Here is a 19,801-nt window from a genome sequence, read left to right on the forward strand (position 1 = left end):
GGCTGAAGTCCTTCTCTTGGAAGCTCAATGTTGTGCTGTACTGGGGTAAGAGACAGACTCTTTAGGGGATGCAGAATTGACTGTGCATTGAGAGTTGTGACGATGGGCTGCTTCTGGCTTTTAAGATGCTGTGTGAATTGCAGACTTTAGAAGATGTCTGTCTAATCAGGTGGGGGAAGGGGGGAGCAAGATGAGTGGGTCTGTGTAAAGGGTGAGGGATCCTGGCTTCCATTCATATGAACATACAAATTAGGAGTAGGCCACTCAGCCTCTCAAGCCTGCTCCGCCATTCAATAAGATCATGGCTGATCTGATTGTAACTTCAAATCTGCATTCCTGCCTACCCCTGATAACCTTTTGCCCCATTACTTATCAACAATCTATCTGGCTCAGCCTTAAAAGCATTCAAAGATTTTGCTTCCATTACCTTTTGAGGAAGAGTTCCAAAGACTCAAGACCCTCAGAAATTATTTCTCCTCACCTTTTGTCTTAAATAAGCGACCCCTTATTTTTAAACAGTGACCCTGAGTTCTAGATTCTCCCATAAGACGAAACATCCTCTCCACAACCACCCTGTCAAGAGCCCTCAGGATCTTAAAGATTTCAATCAAGTCACCTCTTACTCTTTTTAACTCCAGCGGATACAAGCCAAGCCTGTCCAACTTTTCCTCATAAGAAAACCTGCCCAATTCTGGTATCAATCTAGTAAACTTTCTCTGAATTGCTTCTAACGTATTTACCTCCTTCCTTAAGGAAACCAATACTGTACATAATACTCCAGATGTGGTCTCACCAATGCCCTGTACAACTGAAACGCGCTTTTCCTAATTCTTCCTGCCAAAATGGACAATTTCACATTTTCTCACATTATACTCCAGTTGCCTGATCTTTGCCCACTCACTTAAGGAGGCTACAAAGGGACATAGGTTATGTCCTCTTCGCAACTGACTTTTCTACCTTTGTGTCATCAGCAAATTTAGCAACCATACCTTCAGTCCCTTCATCCAAGTCATGTAGATAAATTGCAAAAAGTTGAAGCCCCAGCACTGATCCCTGTGGCACACCACTCGTCACATCTTGGTAACCAGAAAAAGACCCCTTTATGCCAACTCTCTGCTTCTATGCCAATGTCAATATGTTACCCCCTACAACATGAGATTTCATGTTCTGCAATAACCGTTGATGTGGCACTTTATCAAATGCCTGCTGGAAATCTAAGTACATCACCCATTTCCTTCAGCACGTGACTCCTTCAAAGAACTCCAATAAATTGGTTAACATGATTTTCCTTTAACAAAATCATGTTGATTCTGCCTTAAGTGTTTTTGTGCCCGGTTATAACATCTTTATTAACAACTTCTAACAATTTCCCTATGACAGATGTTAGGCTAACTGTTCTGCTTTCTGTCTCCCCTCCTTTCTGAATAAAGGAGTCACATTTGCTATTTTCCAATCTAATGGAACCTTCCCCGAATCCAGGGAGTTTTGGAAAATTAAAACCAGTGCATCAACTATCTCACAGACACTTCAAGACCTGGGGATTTGTCAGCCGCAGCCCCGACAATTTATTCAATACCACTTCCTGATTGATTGTAATTTTCCCGAGTTCCTCCCTCCCTTCCATTTCCTGATTTACAGCTATTTCCGGGATGCTACTTGTGTCCTCTATAGTGAAGACTGAAGCAAAGTACCTGTTCAATTCATCTGCCATCTCCTTACCTTCTGTTATTAATTCCCCAGGCTCACTTTCTACAGGGCCAATGCTCACTTTATTAACTCTTTTCCTATTTAAATATCTATAGAAACTCTTACTATCTGTCTTTATATTTCTAGCTGGCTTTCTCTTGTACTCCTCCTTCCCTCCGTATTAATCTGTCATTTTTTGCTGTTCTTTATATTCTGTCCAATCTTTTGACCTGTCACCCGTCTTTGTGCAATTATATGCTTTTTCCTTAAGTTTGATATTGTCTTTAACTTCATTAGTTAACCACGGATGATGGGTCAGGAGGATATATATATATATATATATTATATATATATATATATATATATATATATATGGGGAGCTTAAATACATTCCTATGAGAAAGAAAAATTCCATTGTGCGTATTCTGAAATATCCCTTTAAAAGCCTGCCACTGCATCTCTATTGAACTATCCTTTTAAAAAAAACTCGTTCATAGGATGTGGGCGTTGCTGGCTAGGCCATTATTGCCCATCTGTAACTGCCCTTAGCCTCATTTGCCACTTTAGCTAGCTCTGCTTTCATGCCCTCATAATTGCCCTTTTTAAAGTTTAAAACACTAGTCTTGGACCCACTCATATCTCCCTCAAACTTAATGCAAAAGTCAATCATATTATGATCGCTGCTACCTCGGGGTGCCTTCGTGAAAAGGTCATTAATTAATCCTATCTTGTTGCACAATACAGGTCTTGTAAAGCCTTCTCTCTGGTTGGCTCCAGAATGTGCTGTTCTAAGAAACTATCCCAAGGACATTCCATGAACTTGTAATCTTTGTGAATCTGATTTTTCTAGTCTATATGTAGATTAAAATCCCCATGATTATCACTATACTTTCTGACAAGCTCCAATTATCTCTTTTATACTCTGTCCTACAGTGTAGTTACAATTAGGGGGCCTGTAAATCACTTGCACAAGTGACTTCTTGCCTTTATAATCTCTCACCTCAACCCAAACCGTTTCTACATCCTGGTTTCCTGAACTGAGGCCATCCCTCTCTGATGTGCTAATACCATCATTAATTGACAAAGCCACCCCTCCACCTTTTCCTAACTTCCTGTCCTTCTTAAATGTCACATACCCTTCAATATTCAGGTTCCAATGTGTCATTCTGAAGCCATGCCTCTGTAATGTAATTATGTATTTCTATTTGCGCTATCAGTTCATCTGTGTTGTTTCAAATGCTATGTGATTCAGATACAGAGCTTTTAGTTTTGTCCTTTTATTATTTTTGTAACCTCTAGCCTTATCTGCTGATTTACTCCTAGATTTGTACTCTCTGTCCTTTCCTGTAACAGTCTGTTCATCATTTCCCATATTAATACCTGTCTCTTTTGCTTTGTCTCTACTCTGGTTTACCACATCTTCCCAAATTTGATTCCTTGCCCCCACTATTCAGTTTAAAACTCTCTCTACTTTCCTAGTTATGATGCTCCCGAGGACACCAGCACCAGCTTTGCTCAGTTGTAGACCATACCAATGGTACAGCCCCCATTTTCCCCTATACTGGTGCCAGTGCCCTACAAACCAGAACCCACTTCTCCCACATCAGTCTTTGAGTCACGCATTCATTTCTCTAATCTTATTTGCCCTAAACCAATTTGCATGTGGTTCAGGTAATAATCCAGAGATTATTACCTTTGAGATTCTGCTTCTTAATTTGATGCCCAGATCCTCATATTGCCTATGCAGAACCTCTTTCCTCATCCTACCTTTATCATTGGTACCTACATGCACCATGATGAGTGGATCCTCCCCCTCCCACTACCAATTGCCCTCCAGGCCTGAGCAAATGTCCTGAGCCCTGGTACCAGGCAGGCAACATAGCTGTCTGGACTTTTGCTCTTTGCTACATTTCCCCTTATTATGCATTCCCTATCAACACTACATACCTTTTTGCTCCCATTTGAATGGTTTCCTGTACCTAGGTCAGTTTGCTCATCCACCCTGCAGCCCCCATTCTCATCCAAACAAGCTGAGAACATCTCAAACCTATTGGACAATTACAGAGGCTGACACTCCTGCTCTCTGGGTCTCCTTTCCTGCATCAGCCACAGTCATACCCTCCTATCCCTGACCACTTCCAATATCAGAAGACCCTATCCTAAGGGGCATGTCCACCTTCTGGTACAAAGCGGCCATGTAACTTTCCCCCTCCCTGATGCATCACAGTGTCTGCAGCTCAGCCTCCAGCTTAATGACTCTGAGCAGAAGCTCCTCAAGCTGCAGATGTGCTTGCCCTGGATCATACGAGTATCCAGGAGCTCCCATATGCTGCAGCCATGTGTTATGATATGGCAGGTGGTATTTGCTCAGCTGACAATCCCAAAGGGAATCTTGGTCAGGATATCACAACAATTTTTCAACTTGTATTTATTATGAGAAAGTAAGTGTACTGAAGTCAAAAGTAAGGATTCTACTACCACTTCTGGAGATTTTATGTATGAAATTAAAGCATTTAATTAACAGAAGAAAACGTAACCATACAGGATTATAGTTACACAGTAAAATTTAGTCTTATAACATTTCTCAAAAGATTCCTACTTAACTAGACTCAAATAAAAACCCCTTCTCAGGCAAGAATCTGTAGATTCTTAATCTATAAAACATCCAGTAACATTACCACAAAGCACCCACTGTTGCCATAAGGGAGGTATTTCACAAGCTTCTCTCTCCCTCGACAATGGAAATCCAAGGCTTGTAACAACGCCTTGCTTTCTGAGACAATCAAACACACCTCTGGGGTGGCTAGGGGCTGTTTTTTCACAGGTCTTTCTTTGCACAGCCCACTCTTCAAGATCTCACATGGCCGCTCACCTCAGAGTTTTCATTCTTTCCTTAAATATATTTTCTTCCCCTTTATCTTTTAAACCCACTGGTCTTAACCTTTTGAAAGTTATCTTTCCCAGAACCTAAAAATCTTTATGTTGTCATTATGGCAATCACTTTCAGGAAAAATAAACTTAATAACTTTGCTTTATTTATGATCTCTGCCAGTTATAAAACTTCCTGTTATGCCTCTTTGAAATTCAACAGCTAAAAATCCAACTCCTTACCTATCTCCTAATGCAAATTCCTTTACACGCTGTATCTACTGGGATCCCATCTTGTCCATCTAGCTTGTCCATCTCCACTTCAAAATGCCTGATTTTTATCTAACCCCTTTGATGATTTAAACATTGCAATCTGTCTTCCGTTTAATTAGTCACACACAACATGCACAGTCCCCACAAGCCTGCCTCACAGTATACCACAGTAATATCAGAAAAACACATTTTCTTTACATTTGACACATCGCCTGCCCTGCCATCTTTGTGATTTAATTATTTTATTCAATTATTTAGGTACTTTTATGTATTTTGTTAATATTACCACAAATTCCTATACTATTTTAAAACTTAAAAATAGAATAGACCTTAACCACTCACCAGATACTCAACAAACAGCTAGCTTCTTCCCCTGTGGTAGCACAAGAATTGAATTCTACAAGGTGAAAAAGATAGAAAAAGCAAAGGAGTACCTCTCTCCCCTCCTCACCAAACTCCCTCAACTCACTGAGTTCTCAGCACTCTGTTGAGGCTGCACTGAATGTCTGAATTTATATGCTCGGCAACATAGGGAATAGCTGATCCCCAGTACAGAAAGAAACAGTTCAAGCTAGTTTCCTTAATTAACAATCTACAGCTGCTGCCAGTGGGTAACTTCTATCTCCCTGCTTAGGCCCCTGGATGACATTTAGAATTTAAACAGTACGTGCAGTTAAATGTTAAATTAGATTTTTAGAAAGAGATTTAAGATTCCCTCAGCTCACCAAACTCTCAGCACTCCCTTGAGGTTCCACACCAGTGCCATTCCCATTTAAGAGTTTTAACCAGTAATCCACATCCTTCAACGATTTGAACTTGATGGATGCCTGGGTTAAAGGATGACTCATTTTAAACAACTGCCTGTAACCATATCAAACTCAAGAGCCTCACTCAGTCATCTTTGAATGTTTCAACAACTGCAAGTTTCTCTCAAACCAATCTTTTTGCCTTTGAACAATACAAACATTATGGGGAAAATGAATGCTTTTCAGGGGAGAAGCTACTTTGCTAACTTAGTCTCCTGCAGTGAACAGGAAATCATCAGCCAATCTCATGGCCCAGCTCCATGTAAATACTGCTGGTCTACTGCCATTCTCCCCAAAATGGGCACTGAGTGGCCACCAGCTGCCAAAGTGTGTGTACCAGGAGATCAAGATTTTCCTTGTGGGGCATAAGGGAGATTTCTTGACCCACCATGGAAAGTTTCAATCTCCTTTCGATCCTAAGATCCATTCAGTTCAAAACACTGATTTCCATCAATTCACAAGCCCACTTTAGGCAGGCATCTCTGCTCTTTAAAGCTTGGATAGGATTACAGGCACCAAGAAAATGTTTCAGGACTGGTAATTAACCTGCCAGGCTTCTGATTGAGGAAAAGCTGGGGCTGATTGTCATGGTAGGTTTGCAGAATCTCTAAACAATGATAACATTGATGTGGCTACAAACAGCAACGCTGGGGAACAGTACAAGATAGTTTCCATATCTCTGAGCAGCAGACAAAAGCCAAGTCAGATTTTATTAAGAAAAATATTTATTTTAATTTGACAAGTTGTACTTATAATCTGTAAATTGAAAATGTAAACAAAAATTAAGAAGCTTCAGAGAGGCAGCAATCTGTACAAAAGGAAGTTGTGGATTCAATAGAGTGAATGAAAGTCCAAATAAGTACCAAAGTCAGGCAAACCACCCGAGAAGATGCATAGATTGTCCACAAGGTCAATGTGTTAAGTGTAGGATCAGACCAAACACCACCCCAGAGTGAGGGTGGTAAATCTATGCCCTGTAGTCACTGACCACTTTGCTAAGGGAAATAGGCCCTACCCATCCACTCTATACAGGCCCCATACAATTTTGTATATCTTAATCAAATCTCCCCTCAGCCTCCTCTGTTCCAAGTAGAACAACCCCAGCCTATCCAACCTTTCCTAATGGCTGCAATTTTCCAGCCCTGGCAACATACTTATAAATCTGCTCTGTACCCTCTAATGCAACTACATCCTTTCTGTAATAAGGTGACCAGAGTTGCACACAACGCTCAAGATGTGGCCTAGTGTTTTATACAGTTCCAGCATAACCTCCCTGCTCTTATTTTCTATACCACAGCTAATAAAGGAAAGGATACCAAATGGCTTCTTAGCCACCTTATCAACCCTTTTATTGGATATTCCTTTGCCTTGTTTGACATCCCCAAATGCATCACCTCACACGTCTCTGGGTTGAATTTCATTTGCCACTTTTCTGTCCACCGGACTAGTCCATTGATATCTTCTTGAGTCCACAGCTTCCCTCCTCACTATCAACCATGTGGCCAATTTTTGTGTCATCAGCAAAACTTCTTTATCATAGCCCCTGCATTTATGTCCAAATCATTAATATATACCACAAAAAGCTGGGGAGCCTAGTACTGGAACCCCACTGATACCAGCCCTCCGTTCGCAAGAACACCCATCAACAATTAACCACTGTTCTATACATTGAGCCAATTTGTATCCAGCTTGCTACATCCCCTTGGATCCCATGGGCTTTTATTTTTTTAAACCAGTCTGCCATGTGGGCCTTGTCAAAAGCCTTGCTAAAATCCATAAAGACCACATTTAATGCACTACCCTCAGACACAACCTTCCCTTAACCAATCCATGCTGACTGTCCTTGATTACTCTCTGCCTTTAAGTGACAGTTTATCCTGTCTCTCAGAATTGATTCCAATAATTTGCCCACTACTGACGTTAGACTGACTGGCCTGTAATTATTCTGCTTATCCTTCTCTCTGTTTCCAAACAAAGGTACAATGTTAGCAGTCCTCCAATCCTCAGCACACCTGTATCCAGTGAGGATTGGAAAATGGGTCAGAGCATCCGCTATTCCTCCCTGGTTTCTCTTAACAACCTGGGGGACATTTCATCCAGCCCTGCTGATTTGTCCAATTTCAAGAATGCAAATCTGCTTAATACTTCCTCTCTTCCTATGTTTATCACATCCAATACTTCACATTCCTCAACTACAATGTCTGCATTGACCCCCCTTCTCTGAAGACAGAAAGTATTCATTAAGAACCATACCCACATCATCCGCCACCACATATAGGTTGCCTTTTTGGTCTTTTATGGCCCCACTTTTTCCTTCGTTATCGTTTAACTCAATGTATTGATAAAATATCATTGGGTTCTCAATGATTTTGCTTGCCAATATTCTTTCATGGCCTCTCTTTGCTTCCCTAATTTCCTTTTTGATTTCATCCCTGCACTTTCTATACTTCGGCTTTCTTACCAAGCTTCCCTAAACCCAGGGATTGTGCCAGAGGACTGGAAAATTGCAAATGTTACACCCTTGTTCAAAAAAGGTGTAAAGAAAAGCTAATCCAGTCAGTTTAAGCTCAGTGGTGGGGAAGCTTTTAGAAACAATAACTTAGGACGAAATTAATAGTTATTTGGGCAACTGCGAATTAATTAAGGAAAACCAGCATGGATTTGTTAAGGGCAAAATGGTGTTAACTAACTTGCTTGAGCTTTTCAATGAAGTGACAGATAGCATTGATGAGGGCAGCGCTGTTGGTGGGGTGTACGTGGACTTCCAAAAGGCATTTTGATAAGGTGCTGCACAACAGACTTGTGAGCAAAGTTAGAGCTCATGGAATAAAAGGGGCATTCGCAGTATGGATATGAAATTGGCATATGGACAGAAAACAAAGTAGTGGTGAATGTTTGCTTTTCAAACTGGAGGAAGGTTTATATTGGAGTAATGCTGAAAAAAAAAAGGACATGCTGAAGTCTTTCATCTTGCACTCATCAGGACAGGTTTGCAAGAATACCAATTGTAACGGGAACAACAATTTGTACTGCAGTATCTGTCCAGATGACTGCAAGACAAAAAGCAACGATAGCATGACTCTTTACTCAGCAACACAAGTTCTGTACCACCAAATGACTATTTGTGGTGGAATTCCCCAAGGATCAGCGGTAGGACCCTAGACCATGTTGTACAGGGCACAATTACAAAATTTGTGGGTGATATGAAACTTGGAAGAATTATGAATTGTGAGGAGGATAATGTAGAACTTCAAAAGGACAGACAGATTGATGGAATGGCAGACAAATGGCAGATGAAACTTAATGCAGAGAAGTGTGAAGTGATTCATTTGGGTAGGAAGAACACAGACAATATAAACTAAACAGTATAATTCTAGAAGGGGTGCTAGAGCAGAGGACCTAGGTATATGTGTGCATAAATCATTGAAGGTGGCAAGAGAGCTTAAGAGAGTGGTTAAGAAAGCATACAGCATCCTGGGCATCATCAACAGGAAAATAGAGTACAAAATCAAGGGAGTTTTGTTAAACCTGTATAAAACACTGTTTGGCCTCAACTGGAGTATTGCATCTAGTTTTCCACACTTTAGGAAAGGATGTGAAGGCATTAGAGAGGGTGCAGAAAAGATTTACGGATTGTTCCAGAGGTCAGGAACTTCAGTTATGTAGATAGATTGGAGAAGCCAGGACTGCTTTCCTTGAAGAGAAGGTTGAGATTTGAGAGTTGTTTAAAATCATGAGGAGCCTGAACAGAATAGATAGAAAGCGCTCCCATTGGAGGAAGGATCGAGAAATAGAGAACACAGATTTAAGACAATTGGCACAAGAAGCAATGACGACATGAAGAAAAACGTTTTCACACAGCGAGTGGTTAGGATCTGGGATGCGCTGCCTGAGAGTGTGGTGGAGGCAGGGTCAATCCAGTGGTTAGGGTCTGGGATGCGCTGCCTGAATTGGATCATTATCTGAAAAGGAAAAATTTTAAGGGATATGAGAAAAGCCAGGGGAGTGACACAGGAATTGCTGCTTCAGAGGGCCAGCACGGGCATGACAGGCTGTAACCTTTATATGATTCCATGAATGAACCACCAACAAATTTTAACTCAAGAATCTCTTTGACCATCCCCACTCCTATTAGCACCAAGAGAGCGGCAAGTCTAATTTCTGAATGAGAGTTTAAAATTACAGGAGGCAGGCTTAGTTCAAGCAAATTAAAACAAAACTGCTGGAAATACTCAGCAGGTTCAGGCAGCATCTGTGGAGATGAACAGGTTTAACGTTTCAGGCAGAACCTCACATGATGGCTTACTTATGCTTTGAATCAATTACATTTTCATTGCAACATTATTCTGAGTTTTATGGGCTTAAGAGAAATCCTGCAGATGTTTAAAAATATGTTCCATGGATGTGGCTAAAGCTGGCAAGTCTGCAGCCTTGCTCATTATTGGTGGGTGCCAGGGCCGTTGGTCCAAGCGGATGGTGTCCTTCTCCTTGGATCACAGCAATCTCAGGGCTGATGGATCATAGTCTGGGCCTTGGGGCTGATGGTGGATCCAACAGAAACAACATTTTTGCAATGAAAAGACTCAACTGCTTCCGAAGGAGAAATTGGAGCTTTTGTAACAGTTGAAACCTTGGAAACCAGACACTTGCATGTCTTCCATTTAAAAAGAGTAAGCAGCACCTTGGCTTTACTGAGTGATGTGGAGTTGTTGTTTCATTCACAACTGTTATTGGCATTCAGTTCTTGTGAACTATGATTTGCCCAATGAACAGTTGCCAGAGCCAACCAGTGTTTTGATGTGTTGTGCAGAAACAGTCTCAGTTATCTGCATTCAGTAACCTGTAGCCAGGCTTGTGTCGGTACAAACAATAATGCTGCACGATGAAGAAAACGTCAAACAGAACTGAGAACAATCCAAGCCCAAACTTTGTTGCGTCTCCAAAAATCAGCAACCATTCATCTGCAATGAAAATTAAACATTTGTTCATAATTTCAGACTGAGCAGGTCCAATCTCAACCAAGAAGAAATGTTAAAATGTAGACCTGGACCAGCCTGCATTTCACATCTAGACCCAAGAAAACAACCCTTTTGGCAAGAAATAGAGCTGTGCTGCCTATCATCCTCCTGATGAACTATAGAGAGGGACAGAGGCAGCTTGTCAGGAAACACCCTTATAAATCTTCTCTGCTCTCTCTCCAATGCTTTGATATCCTTTTTATAATATGGTGATCAGAATTCCACATGGTGCTGTAAGTCTGCTCTTACCAAGATTCGATGCAAAAGTAGCATAACTTCGCTATTTTTCAATTCTATCCTCTAGAAATAAAGCCTACTGCTTGCTTTGCTTTTTATGGCCTTGTTAACCTGTGGCAGAACTTTGTGATTGGTGTATTAGTGCTCCAAGATCCCTTTGTTCCTCTACCTCACCTAGACTGCCACCTTCCAAGTATGAGTGACCTCCCTATTATTCTACTAAACGTACTACCTCATATTTGTGTTGAACTTCATTCACCAATTATGATTTGCTGGAATCTAATATTAAAGAAGTCTTAACAATGCACTTAAAAAAATCATAGCATGATCAGATAGTATCAACATAGTTTTACATGGTCCAGCTCTTATTTCTTCTGCTTTTAATTTTAAATGTTACACATGATCATTAGCTTTTTGTCATTACTGTTCTTGGACCCCTTAGTCTTTCTACTTTCTCACAATTCCCAGCTTTTCACTATTTAGGTAAGAATATTAGTGTAGTGGAAGGATGATGTGTCACCAATCAGGTAGTGTGAGCGGCTTCCTGGATCACTGCATCCAACTCAGGGCAGCTGCTTCAGGAGCACTTATTGCACAGCAGCATCCAAATGTCAGTGTTTATCAGCTGCAAATCAGGAGCTGAACGGGAGAAAGGAACTTGGTGAAATTGAAATCACTAGGGAAATGGTACTGAGCAAATTAATGGAGCTGCAGGCTGGCATCTTAGGGACTTAAAAGAAGTGGCTAATGAGGTTGTCAATGTGCTGATGTTAATTTTCCAAAATTCGCTAGATTCTGGAAAGGTTCCATCAGATTGGAAAGTAGCAAATACAAACCATAGGGAGGGAGGCAGAAAACAGGAAGCTATAGGCCAGTTAGCTTGGCGTCTGTCGTGGGGAAATTATTAGAATCGATCATTAAGGAGGTTATAGCTGGGCACTTAGAAGAGCTCAAGGCAATAGAGAAGAGTCAGCATGGTTTTGTGAAAAGAAAATTATGTTTAACCAATTTATTGGAACTTTTTGAAGGAGTAACATGCACAGTGGGTAAAGGGCAGCTTGTAATCTTACTGTACTTGGATTTCCAGAAGGCATTTGATAAGGTGCCACATCAAAGATTATTACAGAAAATAAAAGTGCATGGTGGAGGGGTTAACATATTAGCATGGATAGGAGATTGGCAAGCAGGCGGAGAGTATGCATAAATGGATCTTTTTCTGATTGGCAAGATGTGATGAGTGGAGTCCCACAGGGGTCTGTACTGGGGTCTCAGCTTTTTACAATTTACACCAATGACTTAGATGAGGAGAGTGAAGACATAGCTAAATTTGCAGATGACACAAAGATAGGTAGTAAAGTATGTTGTGAAAAGGACATGATGAGGTTGCAAATGGATATAGATAGGTTGAGTGAGTGGGCAGAGATCTGGCAAATGGAGTTTAATGTGGGAAAATGTGAAATTGTTCACTTTGGCAAGAACAACAAAAAAGCAGAGTATTACTTAAATGGAGAATGGCTGCACAATTCCGAGGTGTAGAGGGATCTAGGTGTTCTAGTGCATGAGTCACAAAAAGTTAGTATGCAGGTGCAGCAAGTAATTAAGAAGGCTAATGCTATCCTTTACTACAAGGGGGATTGAACATAAAAGTAAGGATGTTATGCTTCAGTTATACAGGGCATTGATGAGACCGCACCTTGAATAGTGTGTGCAGGTTTGGTCTCCTTATTTGAGGAAGGATATAAATGCATTGGAGGTGGTTCACAAGGGGTTTACTAGATTGATAGCTGGAATGAGTGGATTGCCTTGAGGAAAGGTTGGACAACTGGGCTTGTTTCCACTGGAGTTTAAAAGAGTGAGTGGTGATTTGATTGAAGTATACAAGATCCTGAACAGTCTTGACAAGCTGGATGTCGAAAGGATGTTTCTTGTGGATGAGTCCAGGTTTAGGGGGCACAGTTTTAAAATTAGGGGTCGCCCTTTTAGGACAGAGATGAGGCGAAATTTTTTCTCTCAGAGAGTTGTGGGATTTTGGGATTCTCCACCTCAGGTGGTGGTGGGGGCGGGGTCATTGAATATTTTTAAGGCAGAAGTAGATTGATTGCTTTGCCTCACAACAATTTAAGGTCATTGAGATTAGATGGGAATGTGGAAATTGAAACACAAGATGATCAGCCATGATCTTACTGAATGGTGGAGCAGGTGAGGGGCCGAAAGGTCTAAACCTGTTCCTATTTCTTATGCTATGTCCTTTATTTATTCTTTCATGGGATGTAGGCATCAATGACAAGACCAGAATTTGCTGCCCATCCCTAATTATCCCTGAACTGAGTGACTTGCTGGGTCATTGCACAAGGCAGATAAGAGTCAGTCACACAACCGTGGATCTGGAGTCAAATGTAGGCCAGACCAGATATAAGCATGGCCGATTTCCTTCCCGAGAGGATAACCAGATGGATTTTTACAATTGATTATAATTTCATGGTCACCATTACTGAGATTAGCTTTATATTCCAGCTGCCGTGGTGGCATTTGAATACGTCCTCAGGGAATTAGCCTGGGCCTTTGGATTACAAGTGCAGTGACATTACCATTACGCCACTGTCTCCCCAAGGTAAAGGTGACAAGTGTGGCAGCATCTGGCTCTAACTACACAGATTGGGGAGAAAACATGAACAGAGTTACAAAGCCTTAGAGAGGACATTTACTAGAATGGGACCAAGGATGAGGATTTCAATTATGTGGAATGTTGGAGAAGCTGGGCTTGTTCTCCTTAGAGCAGAGAAGGTTGACTGGAGATTTAATAGCGGCGTTCAAAATTATGAAGGGTTTTGAATAGAGTAAATAAGGAGAAACTGTTTATAGTGGTAGAGGAGTCAGTAACCAGAGGAGACAGATTTAAAATAATTGCCAAAAGAACTAGAGGGGAGATAACTTTTTAACACTGAGTCATTTTCTGGAATGCATTGCCTGAAAAGGCTGTGGAATTAGATTCAACAGAAGATTCAAAAGGAATTGGATAGATATTTGCAAGGAAAAATGACAAGGTTAGAGTATGGACTGATTAGATACCTAGTAACTAGAAGAGGCGCTATGAGATTTTCTGATGGGTTTATGGTGCAGAATGGGGATGGCAAATGAGCAGCCAGTATTTAAAGGTCTCTCATCCCAACACACACACAGACACACACACACACACACAGACACACACACACACAGACACACACACACACAGACACACACACACACAGACACACACAATGACCATTTATAAATTCAACCATTCCAGAGTAAATATTTCATTTCCATGTCAGGTCAGTGATTACCATTGTTATAAGACTGTAAGAACATCTGCACAATGCTGAAACTGCCTCCAGTAAAATCTAGCAGCACATTGCCAATGGACCAACCGACTGTGCTCTTCCTTTGATAATTCAGGTAGGCCTTGAGAGAGAGTCAGTGAAACACCATTACAATCAGTAGTTAACATCAACATCACTTACAAAAACAATTAAACAGAAGATACTTGAAACACTTTGCAGGTTGGTGGGCTGGAGTTGAACCGTTTCCTAACTGGCACGGAAGTTAAACTATATAGAAGTTAAATGTCTTTATAGATAGAATTTGGTCCATGCGATCCCCAGGGTTGAATTCCATCATCTGAGGGGATCAGAGGGGAATTTTCCAGAGTATTTTTTCCCTTACTAATCCTGGGCCTTACTCCTTTTGTCTCTCCCATGGGATTGCTTGGAGGAGCGGGAAGGACTGTCCAGTTACGATACTACAGATATCATGGTGCAGGACATGCCTGATGGATCAGCTGGAGTTTTTCTGATTTGTACGGTATTAATGCATCAACAGATCACAACCTTTTCCCTCAGCCCAAAGCTTTAAGACAGCAAAGTAACTGGGATCAGTGATGCTGATATCAGCACTCTGTCCATTTGTAAAGGTTGGTGAATTCAGCTTCTCCTGAACAGGAATCCTTTCAATCATTCTTTAGATCACTGCCAAGTCCCAGACGGCAGTGTCAGGGTCAAATCTCTCAGCATTTTCATACTGCTGTACATCCGAAGCCTCGGAAAAGTTATAGCTGGGAAAAAAGAAAGTAACTGAGGGGCTGTAGGATTCCCCACACCAACATTGAGCAGAATCACAAAAGTCACCAACCCTCTCGCTTATGTATCCTGTGCTCAACAGAACACCTCCTACTTCCTCTCCCCCCAGCCTGTGCTAAACCCAGCACTGTGCGAACCACCCCCTACACTGTGCTGTGCAGGCCCCTCACCCCACTACCTACCTGAGGGATGTATTTGATGAGTGTGATTACAAGTTTGATGTAGGAGAAGTAGTAGAGATACTGCAGCCACGTGATTTTGTCAGCTATAGTCACAAACAAGGTGATAAGAGCAAAAAGCCAGGCAGCCACCAGTAGTCCAATTGTAACCTTTGACACTTTCTGCTCCCCTTTCTGAGAGACAAAAGTACAGGAGAGTCAGGCATTACCATAACCAAAGACTTTGAACAAAACAGCTTGCAAATGTCAAAAGCAAAGGACTTCAAAGAACCAGGTCCAGAACGTATGCCACATTCCCTGCAATTGGGCACAAAGATCTATAAAGGCCAGGCCTTTTGTATATTTTGATCATTGGATAGATGAAGGGAATACTTGGATATTGTATTTAAAAAGGTGCCACATAAGAGAATTCTTACAAAGATAAAGGCACATGGTATCAAAGAAAGTGAAGTAGCCTAGACAGAGAAATGCCGACGAAACAAAGCAGAGAGTTGGGACAAATGGTGTTTTGTTTTATTCATTCATGGGATGTGGGCGTTGCTGGCTAGGCCAGCATTTATTGCCTATCCCTAATTGCCCTTGAGAAGGTGGTGGTGAGCTGCCTTCTTGAACCACTGCAGTCCATGTGGTGTAGGTACACCCACAGTGCTGTTAGGGAGGGAGCTCCAGCGACAGTGAAGGAACAGCGATATATTTAGTCAAGATGGTGAGTGGCTTAGAGGGGAACTTCCAGATGGTGGTGTTCCATCTATCTGCTGCCCTTGTCCTTCTAGATGGTCATGGTTGTGTGTTTGGAAGGTGCTGTCAAAGGAGCCTTGTTGAGTTTCTGCAGTGCAGTAGATGGCACACACTGCTGCTACTGTACGTCGGTGGTGGAGGGAGTGAATGTTTGTGGGTGGGAGGTGTTATGATGTGTCCCAGATCTGTTGCTGTGATTTCTTAACGTCTATTTATATGAATAGTCTGGAGACAGAGGAATGATACAAAGTTTGAAGATATTAAATCAAAGGATGTGACAAATTGCAAGAAAGAATGCAAGAAATGGACGGCACTTGCCAGTTAGCAAACCAGGCTGATTGATGGGAACTGCTGTTGAGAAATATGAACCAGTATCTCAGGAACAAGAGCGAATAAAATTCTGTACCAAATGGTAGCATTTAATGGACGAACAGAGAGCTAGAGGTGCAGACATACAAATTTTAAAAGGTAGAAAATGGGATACTGTATTTTACATGAGGACATGGAATATAAAACAAGATGATGTGGGTTTGAATGGACATTGGTTGGGTTTCTGAGTGTTATGCAGTTTTGGGCTCTCCATGATAAGATGCCTTGGAAGAGAGATAGTGAAGATTCACTCAAATTTTACCAGTGATTAAGAGGTATGAAAAACATTGAACATTTAGAGCTCAACATCCAAGGGAGCAATGGGGGCCAGGGCAGTGGTTTCAAAATACTAAGAGATCATTGCTATTTGAAGAATTGATACCAAGGAGGAAAAGATTCAGCATTTACCTAAGAAAGAAAGGGAAATTAGAAGTAAAATTTTCCACAGTGCTGTTAGAATGGAAAAAGTTTTACTGTACCACAAGAGGCTGAGTGAGAGACTAACTGAATTTGAAAGGGAATTGGAATAGGATGTGACCAGACACAGGGAAAGGACAGGAGAATGCAGCTCATGCATCAACCACTGGCCTCATTCAGTGCTATAAATTCTGAAATCAAAAGTAACAAACTTCTCTGGAGATGGACTGACCTCATATAAACAACACTGACAGATTGTAAGCATTGTTAATAGGACTGCATGCAGGCTGAAGAAGACGTCACTGCCTTGCACTGGGTTCACCCCACCAGGGTTACACTTCAGGAACTGTTTCTGAAAAAGCAGGTTTACAGATTTAGCACATTCATGACAATCAAATTAACAATATAACTTGGAATTAAACTCAGGTCTTAATCACATCAGAACTCTGTCAGAATCAGGTACAAATCGACTACACTAACCAACTGTAAATAGTTACATGATCTGTGCTCATTATCCAAAAGTCTCATCCAGGTCAGTGCAGAATGGTAAATCTCTTCAAAGTGATGTAACCTCAGAGATAAAAACAAAAAACTGCGGATGCTGGAAATGCAAAACAAAAACAGAATTACCTGGAAAAACTCAGCAGGTCTGGTAGCATTGGCGGAGAAGAAAAGAGTTGACGTTTCGAGTCCTCATGACCCTTCAACAGAACTGAGTGAATATTAGGAGAGGGGTGAAATATAAGCTGGTTTAAGGTGGGGGGGGGGGGAGAGAAGAGAAGTGGGGGGGCGGGGGGTGGTGTGGTTGTAGGGACAAGCAAGCAGTTATAGGAGCAGATAATCAAAAGGTGTCACAGACAAAAGAACACAGATGGAGGTGATATTATCTAAACGAATGTGCTAATTAAGAATGGATGGTAGGGCACTCAAGGTACAGCTCTAGCGGGGGTGGGGTGGAAAGACTTAGCGGGGCATAAAAGATTGAAAAATAATGGAAATAGGTGGAAAAAGAGAAATCTATATAAATTATTGGAAAAAACAAAAGGAAGAGGGAAGAAACAGAAAGGGGGTGGGGATGGAGGAGGCAGTTCAAGATCTAAAGTTGTTGAATTTAATATTCAGTCCGGAAGGCTGTAAAGTGCCTAGTCGAGGTGCTGTTCCTCCAGTTTGTGTTGGGCTTCACTGGAACAATGCAGCAAGCCAAGGACAGACATGTGGGCAAGAGAGCAGGGTGGAGTGTTAAAATAGCAAGCAACAGGGAGGTTTGGGTCTTTCCTGCAGACAGACCACAGGTGTTCTGCAAAGTGGTCGCCCAGTTTATGTTTGGTCTCTCCAATGTAGAGGAGACCGCATTGGGAGCAACAAATGCAGTAGACTAAGTTGGGGGAAATGCAAGTGAAATACTGCTTCACTCGAAAGGAGTGTTTGGGCCCTTGGACGGTGAGGAGAGAGGAAGTGAAGGGGTAGATGCTGCATCTTTTGCGTGGGCATGGGGAGGTGCCATAGGTGGGGGTTGAAGAGTAGGGGGTGATGGAGGAGTGGACCAGGGTGTCCCGGAGGGAACGATCCCTATGGAATGCCGCCGGGGGGGTGAAGGGAAGATGTGTTTGGTGGTGGCATCATGCTGGAGTTGGCGAAAATGGCGGAGGATGATCCTTTGAATGCAGAGGCTGGTGGGGTGATAAGTAAGGACAAGGGGGACCCTATCATGTTTCTGGGAGGGAGAAGGCGTGAGGGCGGATGCTCGGGAGATGGGCCGGACACGGTTGAGGGCCCTGTCAACGACCGTGGGTAGAAAACCTCGGTTAAAGAAGAAGGAGGACATGTCAGAGGAACTGTAGCATCATCAGAACAGATGCGACGGAGGCGAAGGAACTGAGAGAATGGAATGGAGTCCTTACAGGAAGCAGGGTGTGAGGAGCTGTAGTCGAGGTAGCTGTGGGAGTCGGTAGGCTTGTAATGGATATTGGTGGACAGTCTATCACCAGAGATTGAGACAGAGAGGTCAAGGAAGGGAAGGGAAGTGTAAGAGATGGACCATGTGAAAATGATGGGGGGGTGGGGTGGGGGGAGGAGAGAGATTGGAAGCAAAATTAATAAATTTTTCCAAGTCCCGACGAGAGCATGAAGCAGCACCGAAATAATCATTGATGTACCGGAGAAAGAGTTGTGGAAGGGGGTCGGAGTAGGACTAGAGCAAGGAATGTTCCACATACCCCATAAAGAGACAGGCATAGCTGGGGCCCATGCGGGTACCCATAGCCACACCTTTTATTTGGAGGAAGTGAGACGGGTTGAAGGAGAAATTGTTCAGTGTGAGAACAAGTTCAGCCAGACAGAGGAGAGTAATGGTGGATGGGGATTGTTTGGGCCTCTGTTCGAGGAAGAAGCTAAGGGTCCTCAAACCATCCTGGTAGGGGATGGAGGTGTAGAGGGATTGGACGTCCATGGTGAAGAGGAAGCGGTTGGGGCCAGGGGACTGGAAATTGTTGATGTGATGTAAGGTGTCAGAGGAATCACGGATGTAGGTGGGAAGGGACTGGACAAGGGGAGAGAGAAGGGAGTCAAGATAACGAGAAATGAGTTCCATGGGGCAGAAGCAAGCTGACACGATCGGTCTACCGGGACAGTTCTGTTTGTGGATTTTGGGTAGGAGGTAGAAGCGGGTCGTCCGAGGTTGGGCCACTATCAGGTTGGAAGCTGTGGGAGGAAGATCTCCAGAGGAGATGAGGTCAGTGACAGTCCTGGAAACAATAGCTTGATGTTCAGTGGTGGGGTCATGGTCCAGGGAGAGGTAGGAGGAAGTGTCTGCGAGTTGACGCTCAGCCTCTGTGAGGTAGAGGTCAGTGCGCCAGACAACAACAGCACCACCCTTGTCAGCGGGTTTGATGACAATGTTGGGGTTGGACCTGAGAGAACGGAGTGCAGTAAGTTCAGAGAGAGACAGATTAGAATGGGTGAGAGAAGCAGAGTAATTGAGACAACTAATGTCGCGTCGACAGTTCTCAATGAAAAGATCAAGAGAAAGTACGAATCCAGAGGGAGGGGTCCAGGTGGAGGGAGAATATCGGAGGTGGGTAAAAGGATGTAACCTC

The 19,801-nt window shown here is 42.5% G+C and overlaps 1 protein-coding gene across 2 annotated transcripts in view; it reads right to left on the reverse strand.

Annotated features, from left to right (window-relative positions):
- Window positions 1–19,801, reverse strand: part of LOC121286833 (cystinosin-like) — an 81,957-nt gene that overhangs the window by 20,179 nt on the left and 41,977 nt on the right. The window contains exons 8-11 of one of the 2 annotated variants that reach the window (XM_041203910.1): window positions 16,939–17,058; window positions 15,186–15,356; window positions 14,212–14,329; window positions 6,341–10,594 (exon numbers count right to left, since the gene is read on the reverse strand). In XM_041203910.1, coding sequence (XP_041059844.1) covers window positions 10,452–10,594; window positions 14,212–14,329; window positions 15,186–15,356; window positions 16,939–17,058 — 552 coding nt within the window. In that variant the 3' untranslated portion in view covers window positions 6,341–10,451. Of the gene's footprint in view, window positions 1–6,340; window positions 10,595–14,211; window positions 14,330–15,185; window positions 15,357–16,938; window positions 17,059–19,801 lie in introns of those variants that run through there. The other variant, XM_041203911.1, reaches the window with a different exon arrangement.

Source organism: Carcharodon carcharias, chromosome 14 (genome assembly GCF_017639515.1).
Source record: "Carcharodon carcharias isolate sCarCar2 chromosome 14, sCarCar2.pri, whole genome shotgun sequence".
NCBI lineage: Eukaryota > Metazoa > Chordata > Chondrichthyes > Lamniformes > Lamnidae > Carcharodon > Carcharodon carcharias.